The sequence below is a fragment of the Pagrus pagrus genome, assembly GCF_965226575.1.
Source record: "Pagrus pagrus genome assembly, chromosome: 4".
NCBI lineage: Eukaryota > Metazoa > Chordata > Actinopteri > Spariformes > Sparidae > Pagrus > Pagrus pagrus.
The window spans coordinates 13,115,153-13,141,175 of NC_140188.1; the positions used below are offsets into that span (position 1 = coordinate 13,115,153).

The 26,023-nt window shown below is 43.8% G+C and overlaps 3 protein-coding genes across 5 annotated transcripts in view; 2 read left to right on the forward strand and 1 right to left on the reverse strand.

Annotated features, from left to right (window-relative positions):
• Positions 1 to 837: 837 nt before the first annotated feature.
• On the forward strand, positions 838 to 11,995 carry mfsd1 (major facilitator superfamily domain containing 1). Of its 2 annotated transcripts, XM_084351980.1 has the most exons (17): positions 838 to 1,105; positions 1,269 to 1,321; positions 1,560 to 1,672; positions 1,792 to 1,834; positions 1,946 to 2,013; positions 2,619 to 2,727; positions 2,873 to 2,975; positions 3,335 to 3,433; positions 3,929 to 4,040; positions 5,541 to 5,597; positions 5,786 to 5,942; positions 6,364 to 6,461; positions 6,573 to 6,685; positions 6,782 to 6,829; positions 6,975 to 7,041; positions 11,189 to 11,294; positions 11,534 to 11,995. In XM_084351980.1, the coding sequence occupies exons 1-17, from the start codon at positions 937 to 939 to the stop codon at positions 11,591 to 11,593; spliced, it is 1,575 nt and encodes a 524-aa protein (XP_084208106.1). In that variant the 5' UTR covers positions 838 to 936; the 3' UTR covers positions 11,594 to 11,995. The 2 variants fall into 2 exon arrangements, with proteins under 2 accessions (XP_084208106.1, XP_084208107.1); XM_084351981.1 differs by lacking the exons at positions 11,189 to 11,294; positions 11,534 to 11,995 and adding an exon at positions 8,479 to 8,823.
• Positions 11,996 to 12,453: 458 nt separating this feature from the next.
• Positions 12,454 to 13,509, reverse strand: LOC311256731 (P2Y purinoceptor 3-like). The gene has a single exon (XM_084352008.1). It carries the CDS (start codon positions 13,452 to 13,454, stop codon positions 12,462 to 12,464), a length of 993 nt encoding a protein of 330 aa, XP_084208134.1. The 5' UTR covers positions 13,455 to 13,509; the 3' UTR covers positions 12,454 to 12,461.
• A 423-nt stretch (positions 13,510 to 13,932) lies between these two features.
• Positions 13,933 to 26,023, forward strand: part of schip1 (schwannomin interacting protein 1) — a 226,305-nt gene continuing 214,214 nt past the window's right edge. Inside the window, exons 1-5 of one of the 2 annotated variants that reach the window (XM_084352167.1) lie at positions 13,933 to 14,037; positions 14,296 to 14,389; positions 22,416 to 22,483; positions 22,736 to 22,822; positions 24,127 to 24,256. In XM_084352167.1, the coding sequence (XP_084208293.1) occupies positions 14,015 to 14,037; positions 14,296 to 14,389; positions 22,416 to 22,483; positions 22,736 to 22,822; positions 24,127 to 24,256 (402 nt within the window). In that variant the 5' untranslated portion in view covers positions 13,933 to 14,014. The remainder of the gene's footprint in view (positions 14,038 to 14,295; positions 14,390 to 22,415; positions 22,484 to 22,735; positions 22,823 to 24,126; positions 24,257 to 26,023) is intronic. The other variant, XM_084352168.1, reaches the window with a different exon arrangement.

Below are 26,023 nucleotides of genomic sequence, written 5' to 3' on the forward strand. Positions count from 1 at the left end.
ACTTAACAATACTTTAATTTTAACCAGGGTTTGAAACTGTTTCACCATAAATGCATCATGACTTTCTTTTGCGCTGGTGCCCTTTCTTAAAATTTTCACCCATTTTTACATCGTAATCTTTAGCCCCAACCGACACTGACTCAAGTGACATCACTTAAGGCAATTTATTCAATTGCCTGCAGCTCCCTCCGGAGCAACAAAGGTAGTGTTCAATGAGTAAATATCATTTTCTCTCTGTGCCAAAAGTAATATTTAAATATTAATATTAAGTTCACAAAAGTCCAAACAAATCACTGGAATCTGTTTAATTAAAAAATAAATTATTACCTCGTATTTCTCAGAATACAATATATAATCTCCTTTCAAATTACAAGATGACCTTTTTTAAAACTCTTTTTTATGATAAATGCAGTGAGACTGTTTCTCACCACTACACGTGAAGGCATATGTAATGACGTAAATGCAATTACACAGTCAACAGCAGCCCGGGGATGAAGACGGAGAGAAACTCCCCAGATTCCATTTCAAATTCACTCAATTTTGTAAGATGTTGAGTTAGAAAAAACTTTCTAAACTTTTTGAAATGCTGACTTTGACAAATTCTTACCCATTCGGGCCTTCTTGTAAATTCGGCACGTGCTAAATCAATCGATGGTTGTTAAAATGCCTTGTTTCAGAACCAACACACCCTGCGCCCATGTGTGAAGCAATTTCCCTTTAACCGTCACTTTTACTCACAACGAGGTTTTCTGGCGCGCTCTCGCGAGCTGCTTGAGATTCACGGGCACGCGCGCCGACATAAACACAACCGGATGGGAACACTGGCTGCTGCTGCTACAAGCCACGTGACGTCCCAGCCGGGTCATGTGATCCGCCTGCGTCCTCCTCCACTCCGCTGCCGTCAACTTTTGTCCCGCACATCCCAAACAAACGAACATGGCGGACTACGAGGAGCGGCGCAGCCTGCTGGGAGACGAGGACGAGGGGCCGTCCGGCGGCAGACACACGGCCAGCGGACCCGGCAGACCGCTGTCGCCCATCTGCGACCCCAGCCACCTCCTGCACCGAGTGGTCGTCCTGATGTTCATGTGCTTCTTGGGATTCGGTGAGTGGAGGCGAGCCATAACTTCCCTGTCGACACCCTGACTGGTTGTTGTGAAGATTCAAGTTGCTTAAGTTACTCTTAGCTGATAGAAAGCCCACATTGTGGCCCGTAACGTTGAATGAATGCGGTGTCATCATGTATGTGCTGTGTTAATTTGTTCCAGGAAGCTACTTCTGTTATGACAACCCGGCTGCACTTCAGACTGAAGTCATCCAGGTAATTCATCCTCTGTGAAAGCACCAGAAATGCAACAATTCACACTCACACGGTCCCGTTAGTCATGTATTTTTTACGTAGAAGACAGATTAGGGAAGCATCTGTGCATAAAGAGAAATTTGCATAGTAATCCAACCAGAACAGTCAAATTAAACTACTCATATGTGCAGCCATTAGAGATCATACAGCCTGGGTTTCAGCTCAGAACCTGATGTGATTTCCTCCCCGACTGCACCAGGATCTGGACCTGAACACTGCAAAGTTCATGCAGCTGTACGCCTGGTACTCCTGGCCCAACGTGGTCCTCTGCTTCTTCGGAGGATTCCTGTTAGACCGGGTGTTTGGCATCAGGTACAATCACAGATCAGTGTGTGTTTATGTTCAGCACAGGTGAAAGTGAAAGTGTGGAGTAGCTTTTGTGCTCATCATCTAGGTCAGGGTCATGTTTCATTTTTCTTTTTGTTTTTCAGGCTGGGAACCATTATCTTTTCCCTCTTTGTCTGCGTTGGGCAGGTAGGTTGACTTTGAAATCTAGATAGTAGGAATCAATAGGTAGAGAAAATTGGTGCCGATGTAGTAACCCTTTCTTTTTTTGTTATGTTTGAACTTTTCCTCTCTGCCAAGGTAATATTTGCTACCGGAGCTTTGTTTAATCGTTTCTGGCTGTGTGAAGTTGGACGGTTCGTGTTTGGGTGAGAAACTAAAGCAACATTATGTAAAAATGTTTACCTTAAAATAACAGTTTCTAAATCATGTTGATGGTTCAGTGTCTTGTAATCGTGTGAATGGTGTCTCTGCACCAGTGCCCCCCCTCCTGAATGCCCAGGTCTGCTCTGATTGGTCAGCTCACACATGCCTGACCCAGCCCCACTCACCGTGTCCCTGGCCAGCCTTGTCCTGTTTTCAGCTTCCAGTTAGCTTCACTGTGAATATAGGCTAAATAATGCAAATGTGTGACATGGCGCCGTAGTGTGATGTCACAACGTCACAGACTTAAAGGCAGGACTACGGACGAGGCGTTTCAGGAGCAGTGTTTTCTGTGGGAGAGAGGAGCTCCTGTTGGCCACGGACTTTGGGCTTTTTAACTTTCAAGACCTTTTACATGCATAAGTACGTACAGTTTATAAAACACTGATGGAAAGGGAAAAAAACAAAAAAGCATCATATGTCCCCTTTAAAGCCCTGTTAATTGTCTGTTTCTCCGCCTAATGTGTCCAAAAAAACAACATTTGTTGTTGTTATTGTACTGTTCCTTAACTTACACACTCCCTCTCCCTGTTTTCCTTTTCCTGGGCAGTATCGGAGGCGAGTCCTTGGCTGTGGCCCAGAACACATATGCAGTCAACTGGTTCAAAGGAAAGGAGCTAAATCTGGTGTTTGGCCTTCAGCTGAGCATGGCTCGACTGGTGAGGACACCACCAACAGATCATGGAGTTACACTACACACACGCATTTCTGAACTGTTACCACAGTGAATGAACCAACTGTACAGAATACATGTCATCGACACAGTGAATTAATGCATTGATCCTCCTCTTCACTCGTCTCAAGGGCAGCACAGTGAACATGAACATCATGGGCTGGGTGTACGGCAAAGTGGCAGACAGCGTCGGCTCTCCTGGACACACTACACTCGGAGTATCGCTCATGATAGGTAGATACTATTTGACGAGTTTGAATCATCAGGACTCGGGTTACATGTGCTGCGTCTGTAGTAATGCTATATCTTATCTGTGTAACTAATGATCTCAGATGTCGCAGCCAGCAGACAGAAGGGAGAAGTGGTAAGGAGAACTAAAAGTGCTGCTGGCTGCTACAAATGAGTCACATGTGTTCGAAGAAGTGTCAGTTCTTAATAATTGTCTCCAGTTACTGAGTACACGTTCTAAAAGTGCTTTCACTTGTGTGTTTTCTCTTCTAGTTTGTATCCATTGCCACTTTAGTCTGAGATAAATTCATGTGAACAGTAGAAACTATCAGCAGTTGTAGTAATAATCTTTTCTGTGTCCTAAGCTTCTGTAACCTGCGTGTTTTCACTGGTCTGTGCCTTGGTGTTGGGGTTCCTTGACAAAAGAGCAGAGAAAATCCTCCACAAAGAAGAAGGAAAAACAGGTGCTGATAACAAGATAAAGTCTTTGCTGTTATCTGTTTGTTTTTCCTCTTTCGCCTCACCGGTTAATAACTGCTGGAGTTACTTTCACAGCCTGTGCGGACCACGACAGACTTGGTGTTATCTACCTAAAATTGACATTCTGGCTGGATAGTTCATTGACCTCAGCGCTTTCTCTAGTGTAGTGTGTCCTCTGTTCTCAGAGAGGCCGTTGCTCCTTTTTACGGTTGTTCAGGCTTTGTACAGGTGCTGGAAATCCTTGAAAATGCAACTGCATTACGTTTTTTAAATTTGTTTATAGAACAGTAGCATCTGATTAAATGTGATGTGAAATAATACTTTTTTATCACTATATATGTTTATAAATTTCAAGAAAAGCTTGAAAATGCGCCCTAAAAACACTTAAAGTGCTTGAATTTGACTTTGGAAAAGATGTAGGGACCCTGCAAATAATGCTCTCCAGCTGACCTGCTTGTTTCGCTGATCTTCCCTTTTAGGCGAAGTGATCAAGCTGACGGACGTGAAAGACTTCCCCTTCACTCTGTGGCTCATCTTCATCATTTGTGTGGGATACTACGTCGCCATTTTCCCCTTTATTGGACTGGGACAGTGAGTACTGCATCAGTGCCCTCTTATACACACACACACTCATCCTAATCCATCATATTGATTTTTCAATTTAATTTATTCGAACTATACTTTTGCGCTTATACTTGGCCAGCAGTTGATGTTGTTATATTGTATCATACATTCAGTGATCACTTTATTCAGCACACATGCACAATATAATGCAACCCAATGCAACAGTTCTGCCATAAAGTCTACTTTTATGAAGACCATGATGTTTTTTTGGCGACCCATTTACACACTGGCATGCACCATGTGTGTTCACGGGGAGGACACAAAGATTTAATTGTTGGAAATGAAACATGACCTTCGTAGAGACCGATGTTACGACAGGACTGTTGTATTGGATTACATAAGACCGCTCAGGTGTATCTAATAAAGAGGCCACAGAGTGTATTTTTGTAATATCAACAAATCCAACCATAAAACCACAACCACCGATGCTTCCACACCCTGTCTGTGTACATGTTTATAGTTTCATTTCTTAAAAAAGGCTTAGTAGTTCCCTTGAACAGCCGTCCATGTATTTACAGCAAACACAGCTCAAACAGAAGTGTCCACTATGTTCAGCTGTGGATTACCACCTCTAGAGAGTTACTGTACATGGCAGCAAGACCGCGTATTATTGACTCCAAACAAACAATGCCCATGTTCACTGTAATGAAGGAGAACGTCAGCCTGAGTTAGAGTGCAGCTCCCTAATGTGTGTTTTTTCATAGTTTTTGGACAACGGTAGAAGTCCGGCGCTGGATAATAAGACACTTCAGGCTTTGGATACACAGACAGTATTTGTTGTTAGTTTAATCTTTTCATGTGATGAAGGAGTGAAAAGGGATCACCAGACTTATCCTTTGTGCCACAAATGATTCAGGTTTTTCTACAAACCTTTGCACCAACAGAAAAAAGGCGCTATGACCACATAATAATTCTGGAAACGGGGGCTTTGTTTGCCGATCGGGTTTCGTGCTTGATTAAAATATCTCGGTCGATTCTTGTCTCTGAGTAAATGAAAAATATAATTCACTTCAAGGCGGCATTATGGTTAAATTGTGTGTTATGAATTAAATAAATAAGCTCCACTAAATTGGTACAATGCCTGTGTCTGATTCAGATTCAACAGTGCAACAACCTCACAATGCTGTGTTGTCCACGAACCACAAAGGGAGGGAGAGGGAGTTAGGAATAGAAAGAGGTTTGACAAATAGGTTAGCGCAGAAGGAAACCAATTGAAGCCATCACAACCTGCATTTCCTCCACTGAAAGGCACTGTCGAATCACTTAGCAACTGACACGGTGTTTCCACAGAGGGTCACTGCTTACAGAGCAAATAGTTGTTATGCAAATGGGTCAGAAAACAATATATGGAGGAGCGAGAGCCACCTGCAGCAGGAGTCGGCTCCATTTCTCCTCCTCTGGTGGTGACATCAGTGTGAAGGCTGAGCAGCACTGTGAGCCTGAGCTCCTGTCTTTTTATATTTACAGGGTGTTCTTCATCGAAAAGTACAACTTCTCCCCAGCTGAAGCCAGAGCTGTCAACAGGTAACTCAGATCACGTGTAACGGGCCACTGAATCATCAGGATTAGCATTTCATTGCAACTCCTGGTTTGGTCTGAATGAGGTCTCAGTCCTAATAACAGTTTTGAGAAGTAGTTGTGAAATTGTCCTTTTAAAATATGTAGCTATGTCCTTAGTGTTCACCCTTCATGCCACTTTCTATCTTCCCAAGCATTGTCTACATCATCTCAGCCCCTGCATCTCCAGTTCTGGGCTTTATGGTTGATAGGACGGGGAGGAATGTGGTTTGGGTGATAATAGCCGTGGTGGCCACTCTCACCGCTCACATGATGCTGGCCTTCACCTTCTGGAACCCATGGATCCCGATGGTAACGCACCTGACACGATGTTTATTTTGTACATTGATGAACTGAACGAAGGAAATCAATGTTAGTGTAATCAGTGAGTGTTTTTGTCCTACTTGTCGCAAACCCACTGATTTGCTTTGCAGGCACCTCATTTGTTTTAATTACATCCAGCTAAGTTGGTGTTTGCCTATAAAGAAATTAAAACACTAATTGTGTTGCTGTTTAATGTAAAACTATTCAACTCCCACTGGATAGCTGTAGGAGCTGAATATGAAGCTGAACAAACAGTTTTCTGTAGCAACATAACTTAATGTACAGAATAGTAAATGTAATCTCACATAATTTTATTTACTAACGGTGGTACATCATAAGCAGGAATCCTGTGGAGATATTCCTGGAATATAAAGTAATGACAGCGTGTGTGTCCTCGCTTGTTTTCCAGTCCCTGCTGGGTGTCTCCTACTCCTTACTGGCCTGTGCACTGTGGCCCATGGTGGCCTTTGTGGTACCGGAGCATCAGCTGGGGACGGCCTACGGCTTGTATGTACCTCCCAACGAGAATGTTACACACATAACCACAGTTAAAACACACACAGACAGGAATCAGTGTTAATTATTGATGATGCTTAATCTTCTGCTTCCGTCCATCAGCATGCAGTCGATCCAGAACCTGGGACTTGCTCTCATCGCCATGGCTGCAGGAGCCATCCTGGACGTCAGAGGATACCTGTTTTTGGAAGTGTTTTTCTGCACCTGCATCTGCTGTCAGTATTTTATGTCTGTCTGTTTACTTTCCAACTCATGTCAGACACTTTTGAGTGACTGTATTTGATTCTCCACATTGTTTTTCTTTCTTGCAGTTGCGCTAATGGCCGTGGTGTCGCTCTACTTTGTGGATTATCTTAAAGGTAAGAGAGGACTGCAGCCTTCTCTCCCCCCTCTCTGCTGTCCCCTCTTCATATTGTCTCTGTTTTCTTTCCTCTTGTCATGTGACATCTCGGCACACCCCTCTTCTTACCGCCACTCGCTTCTCCCTTCTCTTTCTTGCTCCAGGAGGAGATTTGAACCGGTCAGCCTCAGCCAGAGCCAAACTCCAGAAAGAAGCCACTTCAGACGCAGAGTGAGTAGCTTTGACCCTTCTTCACCCTCCATCACTGGTTTTCCGCCCACTTACCCAACAATTAGACAAGCATCTCAGAAACATAATGGCAGACCCACTCATATAATCAAGTGGCACAGGCAAAATGGGATTGGAGCACTCGTAAGAGCCTCTGCTGTCCTTAGCCGACCCTGACGCAGTCAATTTCATCTAAATACCGAAACTGGCGTATTTACTATTCCATTTCATTGTAGAGTGTCCGGGGAGATAAAATGAACGATTGAACAGATTATGCATGATTTTTTATGTGAGTAGTTACAGTTCATGTTTTCCTCATTAAGAGACTCTCAGGTGATGTTTTTATGGATTTGTTCTTTGAGCCCATATTCTGCATCGACCACATGACTCGCACGCAGAGTCGCAGAATCATGCTTCATTTTACTGTGTATGTACAGCTCTTAGTTTTTATGGTCAACAAGGATCAGGAGTGCAAAGGAGGTCATGAGCCTTGTTGTCATCAATATGTTGTCTGATTGGGCTTTTACTTTTTTCTTGAGTGGTTGTTTCAGCAAAACTGCTGGTGGCCTGCTGGCAATAAGGTACAGCGTGTCAGTTATCTGTCTGTACCTGTGAGTGGAAACTGTCCAAACTACAGGTTTGAACTTGGCTTATGCGCATGCAAAACATTTTTTAATGAGCTTTAGCAGTTGACCCAACCAGACACATCTGCCATAAATATGACAAAAAGGGTTTCTGTAGGGCCTTAAAAAGCAAATAATCAGACTTTTCTACCTTTTATAGGGGCTGTGTGGAACATTTAGTGCTTTGAAGCTTGTTGAAAATAATGAATTTGCAGCTGAAGCACTTAAATTATGAACATTGGGTGTAAAGGCACTAGAGTAGCATTGGGGGGTAAGAAAAACACAAAGCTGCCATAAAAAAACACAATCAAAAGTCTGCCATCACCCAATGCAGTTCTTTATTCACATGGGGAGCATCACTAAAGTCCATCCCCAGAGTGACCCACTCTGCACTAACGACGTCAGCTCCTGCAGCTCTGGTAAGCACCCACTGCACAGTAGATTAGGGGTTGTTTTACATGAAATAGAAGAGAGGGTCTTAAATGAACTTGTTGAATCCTGCAGAGACCTTGGTACATACTGAACGTCACGTCTATAGTTCACCACTTGTGGTTGGTTTATTTTGTGTTGAAACAAAGATCCAAACCACACAAGCACATCAGCGCTGGGTAACACTACTTTCTGTTCTCATTCTTGGCACGCAAGTGTTGTCAATAAGCACTGAGGTTACAGCTGTGTGTCTTTCTCTCTGTCTCTGATTCTTGTATCTAATCTGTGTAATCTCCATACACAACATGCTCTGTGTTGTGTATAGTTTGTGCTGTGTGGACATACAGACTAATACTCTCTGGTCTGTGCTGTAACTGATATTTTCCAGATGATGATGATGATGATGAGGGAACACACATGGTCCTGGGCTTCGGAGCCAGCAGGCTGCACTGTCCACCTCAGAGCTGTCACTCAACTGCCATGGGGCGGGACTGCGCTACTGACTCCGCCCAGTGCTGTCATCTGTGGCTCTTCCCACCAGAACTGACTGTCTGGACCCGCTATTGACAAAACCCTGTGTTGATAGCTTACTACGTCCCTTTCTGGACAATTGACACGTCTCAGACTTGACGCACTGACTTCATCTCCTCCAATATCCACTCTGTGTGTGTGTGTGTGTGTGTGTGTGTGTGTGTGTGTGTGTGTGTGTGTGTGTGTGTGTGTGTGTGTGTGTGTGTGTGTGTGTGTGTGTGTGTGTGTGTGTGTGTGTGTGTGTGTGTGTGTGTGTGTGTGTGTGTGTGTGTGTGTGTGTGTGTGTGTGTGCATGTCAAACTTGGGCATCAACTTTTGTGAGTTACTGAAGATCGTTAGGATGCTTGGAGGGTGTTTTAATCATTTTAAATGTTGAGCAGAAGATGAGACACAGCTGCCTATATCTCTGATAAATAGTGCTTGATTTTATGACATGTTATTGGAGCTCACAATGTAGGAGTCCTATATTAATTCAATTGTTTTATATGTATATAGAAGTAACCTTGTGGACGTTTTTATGTTCCTTTTTACAAATTGTTTTCAGCAGGACTCTTTTACTGGCCTTATCGCGGAGCACTCAGCAGTTCATTTATGTACATATCATCCGTCAGCATTCACAATAATTGCCAACCAAAATCTTCCTTAGGCAGAGCGAGTTCATGCTCAATTTTAATTTTATGCGTCATTGACCTTTTATGGGGGATAATCTCAAAAAGAGCATAGCTCTTTATTGTTTAAATCATTATCGGTCAATTCTTTTATTTCTTAATTCTTTTATGCGCTCCTCGCCGGGTTTGGAAGTTCATAAAAATTAATTTTCTGTTGAATAATCAAATGGAACATTACTATAAAGATATGAAAGATGAGACGGAGAGCGGCACACTGTACCCGTGTAATGATATTCACAATATCAGCTTCATACAAACTGTTTTATTAATGTGACCTTTTAAAGAATCAGTTCCACATTTTAAAATATGTTTTCTAGACTGTTTTGCTCGTTTATCAAACTCAGGTAATTAACTTGTGGTGAGCACTGCCCCAAATTGTTGCTTGCTTCATCTGAACGGTGAGGCAAAGTATTAATGCACTCTGTTTAACTCGCACCATTCCGCTAATGTGGAAAGAGATTTGTCTCCCTGTGTTGTTATCGGGGCGGCAGACTGTGGATGATAAACATTCACTACCTCAGCTGGGCAAATAACTCATCGAAACCTTAAGAGTAACTTAACACAAGCTGAACATTGTCTTTTTTTCCTCCTATGGGTTAACCTCTTACTGACATCACCACCGGATATCATGTTAAAATATTACTTTGGTGAAAGTGGAAGTCACTCATATGAATAGTGCTTGAGTAAAAGTCTGATATTTAATGTACTTAAAGGTACTGGTAAAAGTAAATTGTCCATATATTTACATTAATGGATATATACTATAACCGCTTATCAGATTCTGTATTCAGCATTTCTCTTAATTATTGGCATCAGTAAATCATTTGGCTCTGATGCAGCATGTAATCTGTAAAGTAACTTGTAACTAAAGTCTTTAAATTAAAATCGCCTCTAAAATGTAGTGGAGTGAAAGTATAAAGTAGCAGAAAAACAAAAATACTCAGTACAAGTACCTCAAATTTGTACTTAAGTACAGTACTTGAGTAAATGTACTTAGTTACATTTCATCACTGGAAATACTAAAGTACAAGTACCTCACAATTGTACTTAAAGGTGCAATATGTAATTAATTCATACTCCAAAGAAATGGGGGCGGCATATAACAGAATAACCGCAAACTGTAGCTGCTGTTGGCTTTCTTGCATACTGCACCTTTAAGTACTGTACTTGAGTAAATATCTGGTGTTAAGTTACTCTTTAAAAGAAAAAAGCCCAACACACGTAAGAAGACGGTCAATAGCGTTGAAGTTCAAATGTTGTAGTTGCACATTAAAACGACCACTGTGTCCCAGCGACAGCCGCGCTGCGCTCCTCACCCGTCACTCACTCGCACTGTGGTGTTGTGACGGCAGCGCGGTCTCTGCTTAAAGGGCAGCTCCACCAATTTTAACACATTAGTGTGTGTTTACAGGTCATGGGGAGAACTGCTGCATATGTGATGACGCCTTTTGTGGCTCCAGAGGAAGCTGCTTGTAATCCGACACATTTTTCTTCAGTGGTGTCACTCGGTTGCATTGTGGGTAATGTAGGCGGCAGGTTTTTAAAGAGAAGAATGTGTGGGATACAAAAGTGTGAAAAAAGAGAGATATGATTGAGAAATTACAGAAGATCCAATGTGCAATCAGAGAAGGTGAGATTAGAAGGAAAGTCATTTGAAAATAATCTCTGTTTGTTGAACCAAATCACATTTGATACCAGGTTGTTAACGGAACAATTACGTTTAATTAAACACACGTTTTTGAAAGCATCTGCGTTCTCTTGTTATTGTACAACTTTGTTTGTGGTAATAAGTTACTGTCACTGTGGGCGATTAATCCTCTTGGTAACATCAATATAACTGCACTCATGTCAGTGTTTGCTGTAGAGATGGTAAAGATGGCGACGTTGTTATTCCTGCAGGCTTAAAAGGCGACCCAGTAAGCCGACAGAGGGTGATCTCGCTAGACTAACACCCATGTCTGCTTTCGGCTTACGCAACCGGTACCTCTCCAGGCTGGGCGCACAGGTATGCACACACACAGCACTTATGATTAGACATAACTCAAACAGAAACCCATTTATTTTTACATCCAGCCTATATAATCTTGACACTGGCATACATTTCCTCTTTTTTTTTGGAAAGAAGGCCAGGAGGGTTTGTTTTACTGCTTCACTGTATAATTAAGCACAAGTCTCTCTTCCACTTTTATCTGCGGTCTTTAGTTTTCCTCTTCACTGAGTCTTTCTCGTCCTCTCTGCTCTCAGCTCCCAGACCACTGCTCTACCCATCTGTCATCACTCGCTCACAGGAGTGTACTGAAATGATGTCCTTCACTCCCTCTGTGACTAGAGATGATTATGCACTAAAAAAAGAAAAAAGGATGCTTGCAAAGTCTCCTTTTCGAACAAGACGTCGCACTTTATTTTGCCTTGAATGTATTTTTAAAATGACTGTTCTGGGTGTTAAGACGGGTTTTGGTTTAATGACTAAAGATTTTTTCTTTTTTTTGACTGGAAATTTTAATCAGGAGAGAAACATCTTCATTGATTGATGTTTTTTAATACGTAAACAAACTAAATAAACAAACTCTCTTTGTTTTCATGACTGAATAAACAAACTGACTTTAAAGGACAACACAGTTTGATACTGTTTTACATGTTTATATTTGGCGGACCCTGCCACCTTTCTAGCTTCAAACAGACCTCATTTTCCAGAAATGAAACAAGAACAGCTTGTTTATTCAGTTATGGACAAAATAAATATTTCTGAGTTTGTATTTATTCTCCAAAACGACATAGTTCCTCTTTAAGGATTATTTTTTGACTTGAGCTTTTTTCCTTACTTTTGAACAAGAAGATGTTTTCCAGGAGATTTTTTTGCTTTACCCTGAGCAGACGACAGAGGGCGCTAATTCCCTCAAAAGTTTACTGTCACCTCCGGCCACAGAATCAGATTTACAGGCTCAGTATTTGCAGCGTTAGTTGCAGGTTTCTTAGTTTTGCTGATCACTCAGGTTGTGTAAGTTGCAATAAGTTAGAGTAAGTCAAAGTGCCTCACGAGTGAGTGACTTCTATGACCTGTTGAATGTTGTCAAATCCATTTTTATTGTATTTAAAATAATAAAAGTTACAAAACACAGCTTTTTTGTGGGCCCAGTCTTAATGGTACTGCTGTCCCTCTGATGGATGCCCTCTACCCTCCGGTCCTGTTCGTGCTCACTGCCTCCACCACACACTCGCTGGGCTGCACCCTCTTCCTCCTCCTCCACAGCCAGGCCCTCACCTTGTCCCGGTGGCGCCCGGAGCCAAAAAAGTAAAGCAGAGGATTTGCGCAGCAGTTGAAGCTCACCACGGGCTTCCACACCTTAAAGGAGATCATGACCACGTTCACAAGTTCACAGTCCTCGGGCATGTAGACCCTCACGAACAGGTAGACGGTCCGAGCGACGTGATAAGGCACAAAACACACCACGAACATGAGACACACGGTCAGGAGGGTGCACAGGGACTTGTTGCGCATACGAGCAGTCCTGGCGTTGTAGATGCTGTCCGCGGCCCTGCAGTACAGCACCTTCATCATGGAGAGGTAACAGGTGATGACGATGAAGAAGGGGATCAGAAACCCCACTATGGCTAGAAATAATCCATAGGGGAAGTAAACTTTAAACTGCGCCGGGTCGGTCATTTCAAAGCACACGGTCCTGTTGTTGATCAGCCCCGTGTGCGCAAAACCAAGTGTGGGTAAAATCTCCGCGGTGGCCAGGACCCAAACTGAGCCTGACGCAAAGAGCGCGACTTTCCTCGTCCTGATGCGCACGGCGGCGATGGGGAAGCACACTCCGATGAAGCGGTGCACGCTGACGCAGGTGAGGAACATCATGCTGCAGTGGAGGTTGACGAAGAAGAAGAACCTGACGCTCTTGCAGATGATGTTGCCGAAGGGCCACAGGCCCCCCATGGCGTTGCTGATGATGAGGGGGGGCAGGGCGAGCACGTACAGGAGGTCCGCCATGGCCAGGTTGGTCAGGTAGATGACCGTGCTGCTCCAGCGGCGCGTCCGGCGGCAGACGCACCACAGCAGGGCGCCGTTCAGACTCAAGCCCAGGAGGAAGATGAGGCTGTAGGAGACTGGGAGAAGGAGCTTGAGGTAGTAGCTGGTCACTGGGCAGATTTGGAAGCGATCCATTCAAAAGAGCGGCCAATATCGAGGCCTGAAGCACCTCACCTGTCTGCCTCTCACCTGTCTGCCACTCACCTAACCACTGTGTAAAGATGACGTCCGATTTGTTAAAAAAAAAAAAAAAAACGCCACATGTTTGCCCAACTTGTGCGTCCCAGCCCCACACCTGTGTGATGCGAACCATTATGACACCATATCTAGAACATGAGCAAATAGATTGGCACACGGTGATGCATTTCAAAAGCCTGGCACAAAAGGCTGAGATACAGCAGCATGCGGTCACCACCTCCCCGGACAGAGAGCGAGGTGTGTGCGTGCGTGCGTAATAATTAACGCTGTGATTAAAGCCCCGCGCCAAGTTAAATGGCACAGTCAACACACGCACGCGCGCGCGCACGCTCGGACGCTGTGTGTGTATAAATGTGAGAAAAGAGGCGCGCACGCTCAGCGCCCCATTGGCTGAGAGAATTCTCCCCAAGTCTCTCCTCTCCGGCTGCTCCCGACTCAAAGTGCTCACTTCATCCCCGTCTGACCGCGCAGAGAGAGGGAGGGAGGCACAGCTCGTCATGCTGAGGAACGGCACGTACAGGTTAGTGTCACATCCACTGCCACACATGCACGCAAACACGGGGTTTTTTATTTAGGATGGATGAGGAGCTCCGGCGCAGGCTGCTTCGACAGGCACTGATGAGTAGATAAGAAAAAAAAAAAAAAAAACCCTGCATGACGGCACTCTCTGCAGCTGCACAGAGAGGAGTACAGGCTGTTCACATCACTGAGAGCACAGATATTGCATATTCGGAGAGTTTTTCTTCAGGGGTCTTAACTTGAGCGGTGTCCTTTCCAGAAGCATGTACCAGGGAGAGGAGGCGAGGCTGCGCAGCGGGAGTCTGGCTGTGGCTCGGGAGAGGAAACACCTTGCTCTGTGCATTAATAACCAGGTAAGAGGCATTCAAATGGGCGCTCTGTTATAGAGTATATGTCATTCCTGTAAAGTAGACTGAACATATTATCCCTGGAGAAATTGTGTTGCGAGAGGAAGGATTGGTGTCTTCTCTGCTGGTGAGGGAACATTTCAGCCATGATGTAATTCACTTTCTGATCTTTTTTAGCAGCAGCAAGTTGATGCTGCTCAGAGGCTAAGACTCTCAAAGGGAAGGGAAAGAAAAAAAGACTCGGATTTTAAGAGAAGTGTGATTCTCTGCAATATGACAAAAGCTGAGGCAACTATTCCCCGGAGAGACAACAGAGGAGTATCAGCACCATGGACAGTGAAACCTCCTGGAAAACTAAAATCCAGGAGCCTTAAAGGGGCGCTTTGTAGTTTTGGAGAAGAAATTCAAACTCATAATTGAAATATTCACAATATGAATGAGGTAATAATACCATTTTTTTCTCCTGTAAGTGAACAAACGAGCTGTTCTCAGAGGAAAATGAGGTCGAAGCTAGAAAGGTGGCAGGGTCCAAATATAAACAAAGTAAAACAGTATGAAGTTGTGTTGTCCTTTTAAGGTCAGTTTGTTTATTCAGTCATGAAAACAAAGAGACTTTGTTTATTTGGTTTGTTTAGACGTAACAAAATGAGTCAATGAAGGTCTTTCTTCTTTCCCCAGAGCTACGCAGCGCACCTTTAACTGCTTTGAATTCTACTTCTCTTACTCACCCATTCAGAATGGCACAGTTGGCTGAATTCAATATGGTTTTGGCAAATTGCTTTTTTTTTCCCGTCTTGGCTCGAGGCCACTTAAAGATTTTTATCATGGCAGCAGCTGAAAAGGTCTCATTAATACTACATATCGTACCTCCCGCTGTAAATGACTTCATTATCAGCGGGGAATGGTTGGAGGATGGAGCTTCGGCTGCTCAGCCGACTGAGGTGGCGTTCCCCGTCCTCCTCCAGTTCGGCAACAGGGCTCGTGTTTAAAGGGGCACTATGTACTTTTGGATTGACTGATTCTTTTTAATGGCCAAACAAACTTAACCAACAAACTCTCTTCATTTTCATGACTGAACAAGCAAACTGACCTTAAAGGGCAACCTTACTGTTTTACTTTATTTATATGTGGCGGACCCTGCCACCTTTCTAGCTTCAAACTGTGTTCAGGGGACCTTATTTTCCTCTGAGAGCAGCTTGTTTATTCAGTAGTAAAATAAATAAACATTTCTGAGTGTTTATTATTACCTCATTATTATTGTGAATATTAAAAGAGTTTGAATTAATTCTCCAAAACTACACACTGCCCCTTTGAGTGCTTTTCGATCTCATTAAGTTGTGCTCGGCCTCATAATGTGACTCAGTTTTGCTGGAATCAGCTCTAACAGAAGTATGTGGTGTTTTTCCTGTGTGTGCTCGGGTGAGTGTAGGTGCACAAATTCACCTGGTTGTATTGAGCTCCTGAATATTTAATGCCAGTGATGTAGTGCTGCACATTATCGGCGGCTGGGGATATTGAGCGCGTGAGCACTGAAAGCACTGTTCCATCACAGCTTTCGGCTCACGCTGCAATATATTATGAAGGTGCAACACACACACACACACACACACACACACACATACACACACACACACACTTTACTGCATGTTCGTTTAAACTTTCCCATTTTCACTCCAGATTTGTTCCAATCTGTTTCCACTGCACCACCACCACCATGGGCAGGATTTCATTAGTGAATTCTCCAAAAAATTACATTTTCCAAATTGATCCAGCTTAACTCTTTCAGAGGAGGTTCATGTGCGACTGCTGCCGAGGAGGACGTGAAGAAGAAGAAGAAGAAGAAGCTCGTCGGAGGACTAAGCAGTAATTGGCGTGTGAAATATGAGCGGGGATGGAAATGCAGGTTATTGGATATGGAGGGCTGCTCCACTTGCTGTGTCTGCGTGAGTGATTCAGATTCATTGTCGAGGCGTGAACCCCCCTGAGAAACACATTAATCTATCCAGCTATTACCCCATAATCAATGGGACAGCTGGATTTTACGGCCACGGGCCCGTGTTGTTAACCATTTTACACAGAGCTTATTTAAACAGCATCCCGCGGGGGGGGGGGGGGGTCACGTTTAATGGGGTTAAGCATGAAATACACAGTACAGGTGACATTGTTGACACAGCACTTGCAGCTTGACTCTTGGAATCATTCATCAATATCTCGCGTGAAGCCCCTCGTTGCAGAAATGTCCCAGTGCTTCCAGGATAATCCAGCGTGCAGGGGGGCATCGGTTCACCGAGGGAGTCAGACACACATGCATGTAATATATATAGAGGGATGTATAGTGGGGAGTGTGATCCCAGAGAAGGGTGTCATATTTCAGAAGCGCATTATCTTCTCTGCCCCCCCCAGTGGGACGGAGCTGTGCTGAGTGCTGTCTGCGCCAGCTCGCTCAAATGCCCCACGATTGAGACGTAATAACCTGCGCATGGAGCGAGATGAGCCTGCACGTTGACAGATAGGTGTCTCTTGGTACGCCACGGTCGTATGATGAAGAGATGTATGTCCTCTGTGTGTGTGTGTGTGTGTGTGTGTGTGTGTGTGTGTGTGTGTGCTGGTTCAATGCCACAGAAACACACACACACACACACACACACTTCTGCCAATTTGTAGTCATTCACATCCCATCCTATTACCATGTCTTGGAAGGCTGGTTCGGTCTAAATGAATGAGTTCAGTCTTTGATCACTGAAAGAAGCCCCTTCAACGATGATGGCCGTGTGTGAGTGTGTGTGTGTGTGTGTGTGTGTGTGTGTGTGTTAGCATGCTCTCGCTCCCTCCCTCCCTCACCATATGTTAACCAGAGCAGCAGCCTATTGGTTAATAGTAGCAGAGGGGGGAATAGTCCCCGTTCGGCATGTTGATAGACTGTAGAGTCATTTTCTCATTCTCGCACCTTCTTCATCTCCACTCGTCATCCTCAACCCGCCGCCACACATCTTCGCGGGACACATTCTTCTTCTTCTCTCCCAATTTTAAATGAAGGCATTAACTCCTCTTCCTTCTTATTGATAGCCTCTCGCCTCCCTCATTGCACATCCCAGGTACGCTCTTTCCGACCTCCTTACATCCTTCACTGCAGTACCGTCAGCTCAGTGTAGGTTTGAAGACTTCGGCTCTGTCTGCATTAGTGCAGGGATGATTAATTAATCAACCCGCAATGATTTTGATAATCAATCATCATTTATCAAGCAGAAATGCCGAATGTGAGGGTCGGATGCTTCTCTGCGGTTTTATGTCATTACCTCTGCAAGGTGGTTATGTTGTCACCTGTCTCTGTTTATTTGTTGGTTTGTCAGCAGGATTACACAAAAACTACTTGACAGATTTTCACAAAATCTGGATAGGAGGATGGTCTCAGCCCAGAATAGAACCCATTAATTTTTGGTGCCGATCCGGATAAAAAGATGGATCTAGGATTATTTTTCATACCTTCTTTAACATCGTGAGATAGAGAGTTTTTTTGAAATTATGTTAATTTCTCAGGGAATAATGCATGGCTGTGCAGGTGGCTGTTTTCTATGAGTGAGTACAATTTAATGCAGATCCTAGATCAGTTGATCTTAAGCTATGGTTAAGCAGTTATGCAGGGCTGTTTGATATTAGATTAGGCCTGATTGGAAGGTAACTGTTGGGCCTTGGTGGAGGTATGCTCTTACAATGCTTTAATGCTCAAAAACCACACCAGTTTTTCATCTGTATCCCCCCACGCTCTGTTTTAGCTCCTGTCTCTTTAAGGCCCCCCCCCCCCCCCCCCCACCAAATATCCAGTCTGCTCTGATTGGTCAGCTCACACACGTCTGAGCCAGCACAGCTTACGACAACAGAGCAGCTGTGCTCAATCAGTTATTAGGTGCCAAACTAGCCACCATGCATAAATAAAGCAAATGTGTGACATGGTGATGCAGTGTGATGTCACAAAGTCACAGACTTAAAGTTTTTTGTGGTAGAGAGGAGCTCCTGTTGGTGTGGACTTGGACCTTTTAACTCTCAAGACTGTTAGGTGCACAAGAACCTACATAAACACTGAAAGAAAGGAAAACAATGAAAAAGCATAATATGTCTCCTTTAAGGTCTGAGAACTTGTGATGTGAATTCTTCAGCTTTTGTTAGATTTTCCAGATAAAACCATGAATGGGAATAAAAGATCAAACGATATCTCGATAATGACCTCTAGTGCAAACTTTTAAAAGGGTCCTGTAGGGCAGCCATTTCTTTTAAATCATACCTATGAAACCTGTGAAAGAAATGGCTCTGTGACAGACAGCTTCCTCACAGATATGAAATTAACCTCACATCTGTATGTTGGCATGGCGTCGCTGTATCTTATCTGTGCCTCATAGGTCAGTTTACACCTCCTGCCTGGTATTGACGGCTGTGTAACTGCAGCCGCCTGTGTGAATGTATGGGCTCGTACGCGCTGTTATCTGATCAGTGTGAAACTGCTTTCTCACCGCAGCTCTCAGTCAATAAAAGTTTATCATTCTGATTCTTTGTCAATTTACGCCCTCGGTTTCTTTTTCTTTCCGTCTCCTGCTCGTGTTGCTTTCCTCTCTCCTAAAACAGGATTTAAAGCTTTGGGTAAAATTACATCAATGCATTTATTTCCTTCAACAGAAAGCACTTTATTTACCCCGTAGCCACAACGGTAGGAGAACATTTCAAATCACATTATCTCACGAGCACATCAGTTACACCTGCATCTCTCAGCTGGCTCGTTTTTTAACTCAGGTGAAAGAGCAAATGTTGACTTTCATATCACTCCCTGCACGTGCTGCGCATGTAAATTGATTTCCAATGTTCCGATTAACGAGCATCTCCACTGCCACGGCTCCTCTCCTGATTGGACATTTCCCCGGGCTGATCGGCGAGTCGAGCTGCGGCTAAACAGCCGATAGTCTGATGCAGATCACCGCACTGCAATCAAATCCTCCGAGATCAGATTGATGTGTGTGTATGTGTGTGTGTGTGTTTACATGTGAGTGTGTGATGGTATGTGTGCATGCAGGCGTGTTTTCTCTCTCAGTGCACTCAGGTGTGTGTTCCTTGTGTTTGTGTGTGGGGGTTTATCCCACTGAGAGAACACACTATAGTCTGAAGGGCACAAAGAGCTGACCATCACACACACCCCAGGGAATAAGCTTTTGTCTTTCTGTGTGTGTGTGTGTGTGTGTGTGTGTGTGTGTGTAGACATTCAGCCGTGCCTGCCATCGATCTCCGTGATAGAACTAGGACTCTAGGAAATTATGATTTTAATAACTCATAAATTAAAGGGCAGCTGACTTTCTGCTATGTGCTGTTGTGTTTCTCTTCCCTTCCTTCCTCTTTTCCTTCCTTCTCTCATTTTTCAGTGACATAATGCTGATTACTGTCCACCTTCACCTTCTCCAGCCTCTCACTCTATTGATTGCCCTTATTTTTGCTATTGAAAATAATGCGATTAAGCTGTTTACACGCTGGGCAGAGGAGGATTAGTTCTGTTAATTTCCCCGTTCTCATGCAATCATGTATTCAGCTATTGATTTAATGAGATCGTCGTGTACCCTATATGCTAGAAGTAATGTGCTGGTCCTGTCATCGGCTCCCTCGGTGTTTCTATTGCTCTCATATAACTTTAGTGCATTTGATCCGGTCCAGAGACCCAAGACATTATTGTTGGTTGTAAACACACAAAAGACAGTGGCTGTAAAAAGTGAGTAAGCAATAATAGCGGCTGCAAAGAATGACAAACACACAAAGGCATTGGACAGTGTACTCTGTGATTATCTGCCATAATTGAGTTGATTGTTTTTTGAAGGGGAAAGGGATATTTTATATGTTTAGTCAGCTTTTTGTTTTTCCTTGACAAATTTGTTCCTGGTAATTGAAATTAACATTTTAGGAAAAATCCTGGAATATGTCGGACTTGAATTTCAGATTTTATAAAAAGATGTATAAGTGCAGCCTTCGAGGGTTTAGAATCCCCAGTTTCCTAAAATAGGGACCTCTAAACATCATTTGACATAGAGCCCCCAAAAAGCTAGAAACAGCCCTTTGGAAATGTCTTTTATTTAAGTACAGGAGTACAAAACAATTAGGCTGCGTGTATAAAATCCAGTTGATGAAACTCACATTTGAATGTCATCAAATCCCATCCTGCTGTTCTTTTGACTCTCTTTGGCCAGCTGCTGCGCTGCTAATGCCAAATAACCTATTTCCATGGCGCTTCTCCAGAACCGGAGTAAGTTCTAGCTGCACCGGTTACCATTGTGATACGGGGAATAAAACATTTTCCGTAACATTCCAAGTATAAATGCTCTTAATGTTCAACCAGAAGACATTTGGTTATCATAAAGTCATTAAGATGTATTACTGTGGCACTCTCCCTATTTGTATATTTCAGCATAGAGAACATTTTTCTTTAAAATGTATTTTAATCACACATTTTATTTTATCATTCACTGGATTAAACACCACCATTGTCATTTGTCATGGATTCTTATTTTAGCCCGAGCATCTGGACGGAGTCGACAGTTAATACAGCACAACGCCTGTTGATACTGTTATGTTTTAAACCCTCACTGGCCTTTTGCCTGGCATCCTGAACACTTAATCTCTACTGGCTTCGGTGAGAGAAGACGCAAGAACATTCAGAACTGTTGAAGTAATGCAGCAACAGTACACAGTCTGTCTCGACTACATGTACCCAAGTGTACACTACATAAGCCGAGATCCACACAAACACACAAATGTAACCAGTGCAATGATGTGTTTTACACAGTATACATATAATTTGAAAAGGTGACAGTATTTATTGGGGTTTATGGACAATTTAAAGGGGCAGTATGTAAGGGTTTAGTTCAAAAATGTGCTAAAACCATCAACAGACAGTAAACAAATAACAGTTTAGAAGTTTTGACATCTATTTATTGTGTTGCAGAAAAGTTAGCATGCTAACCAGCTAGCCACAGCCCGTCCCAGTCTGAAGCTCCTGTTTTAGCAGCGTAAACATCAACACACATCTGGTCCCCGAGCTTTCCTTTCCGGCTCGCTAGCTGCACGGCTAACTGAGCTAACTAGCTAACGACAGCTACAGTTAGCGGTTACTCTGGTGATATGCTGCGCTTACTTGCCTTGAGCATGAATTCAACAGGTGGCCGATTCTTACAAGTCGCACCATTTAAATATTTTGTAAAGTCACTTTAATCAAGTTCAGACATTTTCTCTTTATAGAAATTCTCATTCCGACAGAACAATGGAGACATTTTAAGCAGTTCATGCACATTTTATGCTTAAACCTCCATTAATTTTCTTTTTGAAAGTTTATACGACGAAACTTTACAGTTGCTCATCACACATCAAGCACACATGGAGCAAAATGAGCCCTAACACACCCCTCACACCTTTGATGTGGACAGAAGTACACAAACACTCACAGCTTGCGCCCTGCTGGCTAACAAACATGATTGAATACTGGAGATAAAGAGGAGCTGCTTTGCTGCTTTGGGAGCACATCCATCTGTCCGGTCCCGTCGAGCTTCGTGGCACTGACCCCAGAGCTGCCCGAGAGGGGCCTTGCACCCTGGCCTGCAGCCGGTGTCGGGCTGGTTGGCACCTGCAGAGCACAAACGCGTTGCTATGCATCAGCAATAGCCTACACACACACACACACACACACACACACACACACACACACAGTTGTTTTTTTCCCTCCTGCTATGTGTTTATGATTATTTATGTCTTTGTTACAGGCACATAGAAGCTGCCACTCTTAAGGTTAACAAACAGATAACAGAAAGAAATATATATATATTTTTAAAGAGCGGTTTTCTTCTGTTTGCGCTTTTATTAGTTATGCAGCTCTGCCAGACAGACAGAATGTGTGGGTGGAAATTACACATACAGGAAATGCCGCAGATTTATTATTGTATCCTCCGGTGTCACATCTTTGGCACAGACAGTTGAAAACCTTCTTGACATATTGGTGCTTTTCATTGCGCAGGAAGAAGTGAAGAGGTATCATCGCTACTGCAACCACAGTGGCGGGCAGGCAGCTCCGAAGGTGGACAGGTAAGACACGGCACGGTATATAGTGTCCTTTCTCTTACATGAAACAATCCCCGTGTGTCATGGACAGCACTTGATCGATAATAGTGATGGTACTGTATACTGTAATGTAGAGCCGTCTTTCCCTTATTCTACCAGAACAAGGCCTTCCTCTTGAACCAAAGCTCTACCTTGACATCCTCTCACCAGCATACAAGTGCAGCTGCAGCCAGTGTTCAGTTTTCTGATCTGTTTTTTCACTTGTTATAATAATAGAGGCCGTCCTCGCAGGAGTGAGGAAGAGGATGACAATAGTCCCCATCGTCGTGAGCAGCAGCAGCACCTGGAGATCAAGGCTATTGTGTGAGTATTTTTTTCCCCGAATATCTTTTGCTTTTCTACATTTTTAAACCAATTTCACATTGAGTGTCACCTACATTACCTCTGACCTTAAAAGTGCATTATGTTTGCTGTCCAGGGGGGAGAACAATTTATTTGTGGCTTTAATTCAATCATCCCTCTGATTAAGTTTCAGAGTCGGGGTCAGAGTGCACATCTGAGTTTTTGAACCCTCGTAGACCGCCATCGCCATCTAACACCATTTTACTTAATCATAGTAGGTGTAAGAGGGAAGGACAGGTCTCGCCTCAGGCTTTCACTTCCTCGAACGTCTAGGATTGAGAAGAGAAAGCCAATGCTTTTGCGTAGAGTTAACATGATTGGGGTGTAGAAAGGTGAGATGGATAGAAAAAAAAATGGCAGAGGAACGGGAAGCAAAAAGGGGAGAGTAAAGGGAGAATAAAAGTGGAGAAAATAGGGATGGAGGAAGAAGAAGAGGGGGGGTATTGGTTTTGGAGCTACGAGTTATGGCTTAATTCAGTTTGTTCCATTCTGCTCAGCTGTCTCTCTGCTCCACTGGAGGTGAATGTGTTTCTCCATTGGGTAATTGATCCTACACTCCATCCTGGACCCTGGCGTCGGGGCGACTACAGGGATGAAAGAGAGAGTGGAAAGAGAGAGACGAGATGGAGCGATCCGCGGAGGTTGATAGCCGGGGTGGGATGGGTGGGGAGGGGTCAGGAGAGTGTGTAAACAAGATTTAAAAGTCAGAAGAGTAGGGGGAAAGATGTTGAAGAGGAAGGTCTCAGAAGAAGAAATTGAGATGTTGATATGGCCAATGGTGACATCATTTACCCACCATGTTTCTGTAATAGTAATTAAACTAATGAGTTATTCTACAGTTCAGAAAAATATATGTATACCCTCATGTTATCTCTTGTGAAGACAGGGGGTGTTGTTTAATGCCTACGTGTCGACAACAGCTGTGGCCCGAGGCATCATGTTTTTGGGTTGTTCCCCCGTCTCATGAGCAGGATATCTCAGGAATGCCTCGAGGGAATTCCTTCACATTTGGCACAAGCGTCCACTTGGACTGGAGGATGAAATGATCAGAATTTGGTGGTCAAAGGTCAAAGTCACTGTGACCTCACAAAACACGTTTCTGGTGAAAGTCATGACACTTTGTATTCAAAAGGTCAAAGGTCAACTCCACTGCGACATTAACATGTTCTGCAAAACATCATCTCCTGAACTACTATTTCAGCTCAACCTTTGTTATAATACAAAGATGTCACTGGTAAATATATTCTGTCCGCTTATGTTCCCAGGATCCAGCGGGCCTGGCGTGCAAGAGGGAGCTGGCAGGGACAAGACAAGAACCGCACCAGCCATCATCTGGGTGAGACGGTTTCTGCCGAGAGCCTCCAGGACGCCGTGGTGACCGCCGATCTTACTCCGGTAGGACGGCACACAGAAAATCAAACAGACGACTGTATGGTCCGACATGAGAATGAGGCAGGCGGCGAGTGATCTCGACATCTTTAAGTTATCAGCTGTGATCTGTTGTTTGTGCAGAGGATGAAAAAGGAACGGGCGAGTGGACGCATGGATGGATAGACTAATAAAGAGGAGAGCAGAGGAGGGAACGAGGGAGGGGTGTTTACCTCTAGTGTCATCTGGGGGACTGCGGGGGTCGGTATCGGTGGAGGTGGATGGGATGCCAGCTGGCAGTGTGCCCAGATCTGTAATTAGCCGTTAATTAGGTAAATTTTCAAAGCTGGTTGATTGATTAATGAAGTGCCTCTGCCCTTGTCCTCCCCCGTCTCACCCCCTGCCAGCCTCCTCACCCATTTCTGCTCCCTAGGGAGCACGGGGGGTGGGGGGGGAGAATTAAACAGTGCTCACAGGGCATGGCAGCCAAACAAAAAGACCGACTGTATGAGCAGCGGATAAACAGAGAGAGGGGAAGGAGGGAGAGAGAAACAAAGTCAGGGGAAGGAGGCAGAGATGAATGCAGAGATGTAAGAAGATGCCTTTAGATCGCCTCCAGTTCTAAGTGACAGACGAGGACACAAACAAACACACACATGCACAGTCTGCTCTGCTGCTTTTTCGGTTTGTGTTGGCTCTCGCAGCGTAGTAATCACACTGACACACACCAGCTACCCACACACGTCCTGCCCACGCTCAGTGCAGAGACTCAGCACAGAAAAATATGATGTCATGTCTGCATGATCACTGGTGTGTGTGTGTGTCTCTGTGTGTGTGTGTGTGGGATGCATTTTTCCCACTCGCTGTTTAAGCAGTGCTGGAGGAAAACTAGATTCCCTTAGCAAACAGATGGGCTGATGTCCTGGTGTGTGTGTGTGTGTGTGTGTGTGTGTTTGTGTGCTTTGTTTTTAGGTTGTTTGTTCTGCTTGAAAGAGTTTGTTGTTCATTAGCACAGCAGCAAATGTCTTCCTAATTAGGAAGTTACTGTAACTTAAAAACCAAGATGACAAAGAATCCCCCGCCGCCCCTCCTCCGTCTCTTCCCTCTTAATGTCCTTTTTTTTTTTTTTATTATCCTTATTGGGAATATAAAACTATGTATTAACTCACCAACCCACCAGCCCTTTCAGTGCAGCGGCGCCTTGGTAGGTGCTGTGGCTTTTATACCCTTCCCTCACGTCTCCATTTTTAACAGGGTCTGGGCACCAATGAAGTATTTTGATTGAGTATTTCCATTTAATGCCACTTTAAATGATTTCTCCTCTACATTTCATCAGGAAATGTTTTATTTTTATATAGATATACATATATTTTACGTTCGTGTCGGAGGTTGCACTTCTCAGAAGCACACAGAAGCTGAAGATGTTACATGTAACGCTTCCTCCTTACAATATCTTGAGCTCTGTTGTTGATTTTGTTATGCCAAATGTTTCCAAAAATGTTCAAACCCAGAGAAATCCACAACTTTAATCAAGGTAGAGGTGCGTTTATTTCATTGTGTGTGACTTCCAGGAGGGGCTCAAACAGCGAAGAAGGAAGAAAGTGAGCAAATGTGACTAAAGATAACGTGAAGTCGCGTCAGATCGATGTCAGATATAGTTTAACAATGACAACTAGGTCTTTTGTTTAACCCTTAAGATTAGAGAGACCTCAAGCAAAAGAGATCGCATCCTGTGTGCTTAAAGTTGGCTTAAAATTAGATTGATCCGATAATATAACACTTACAGGGGCCTAA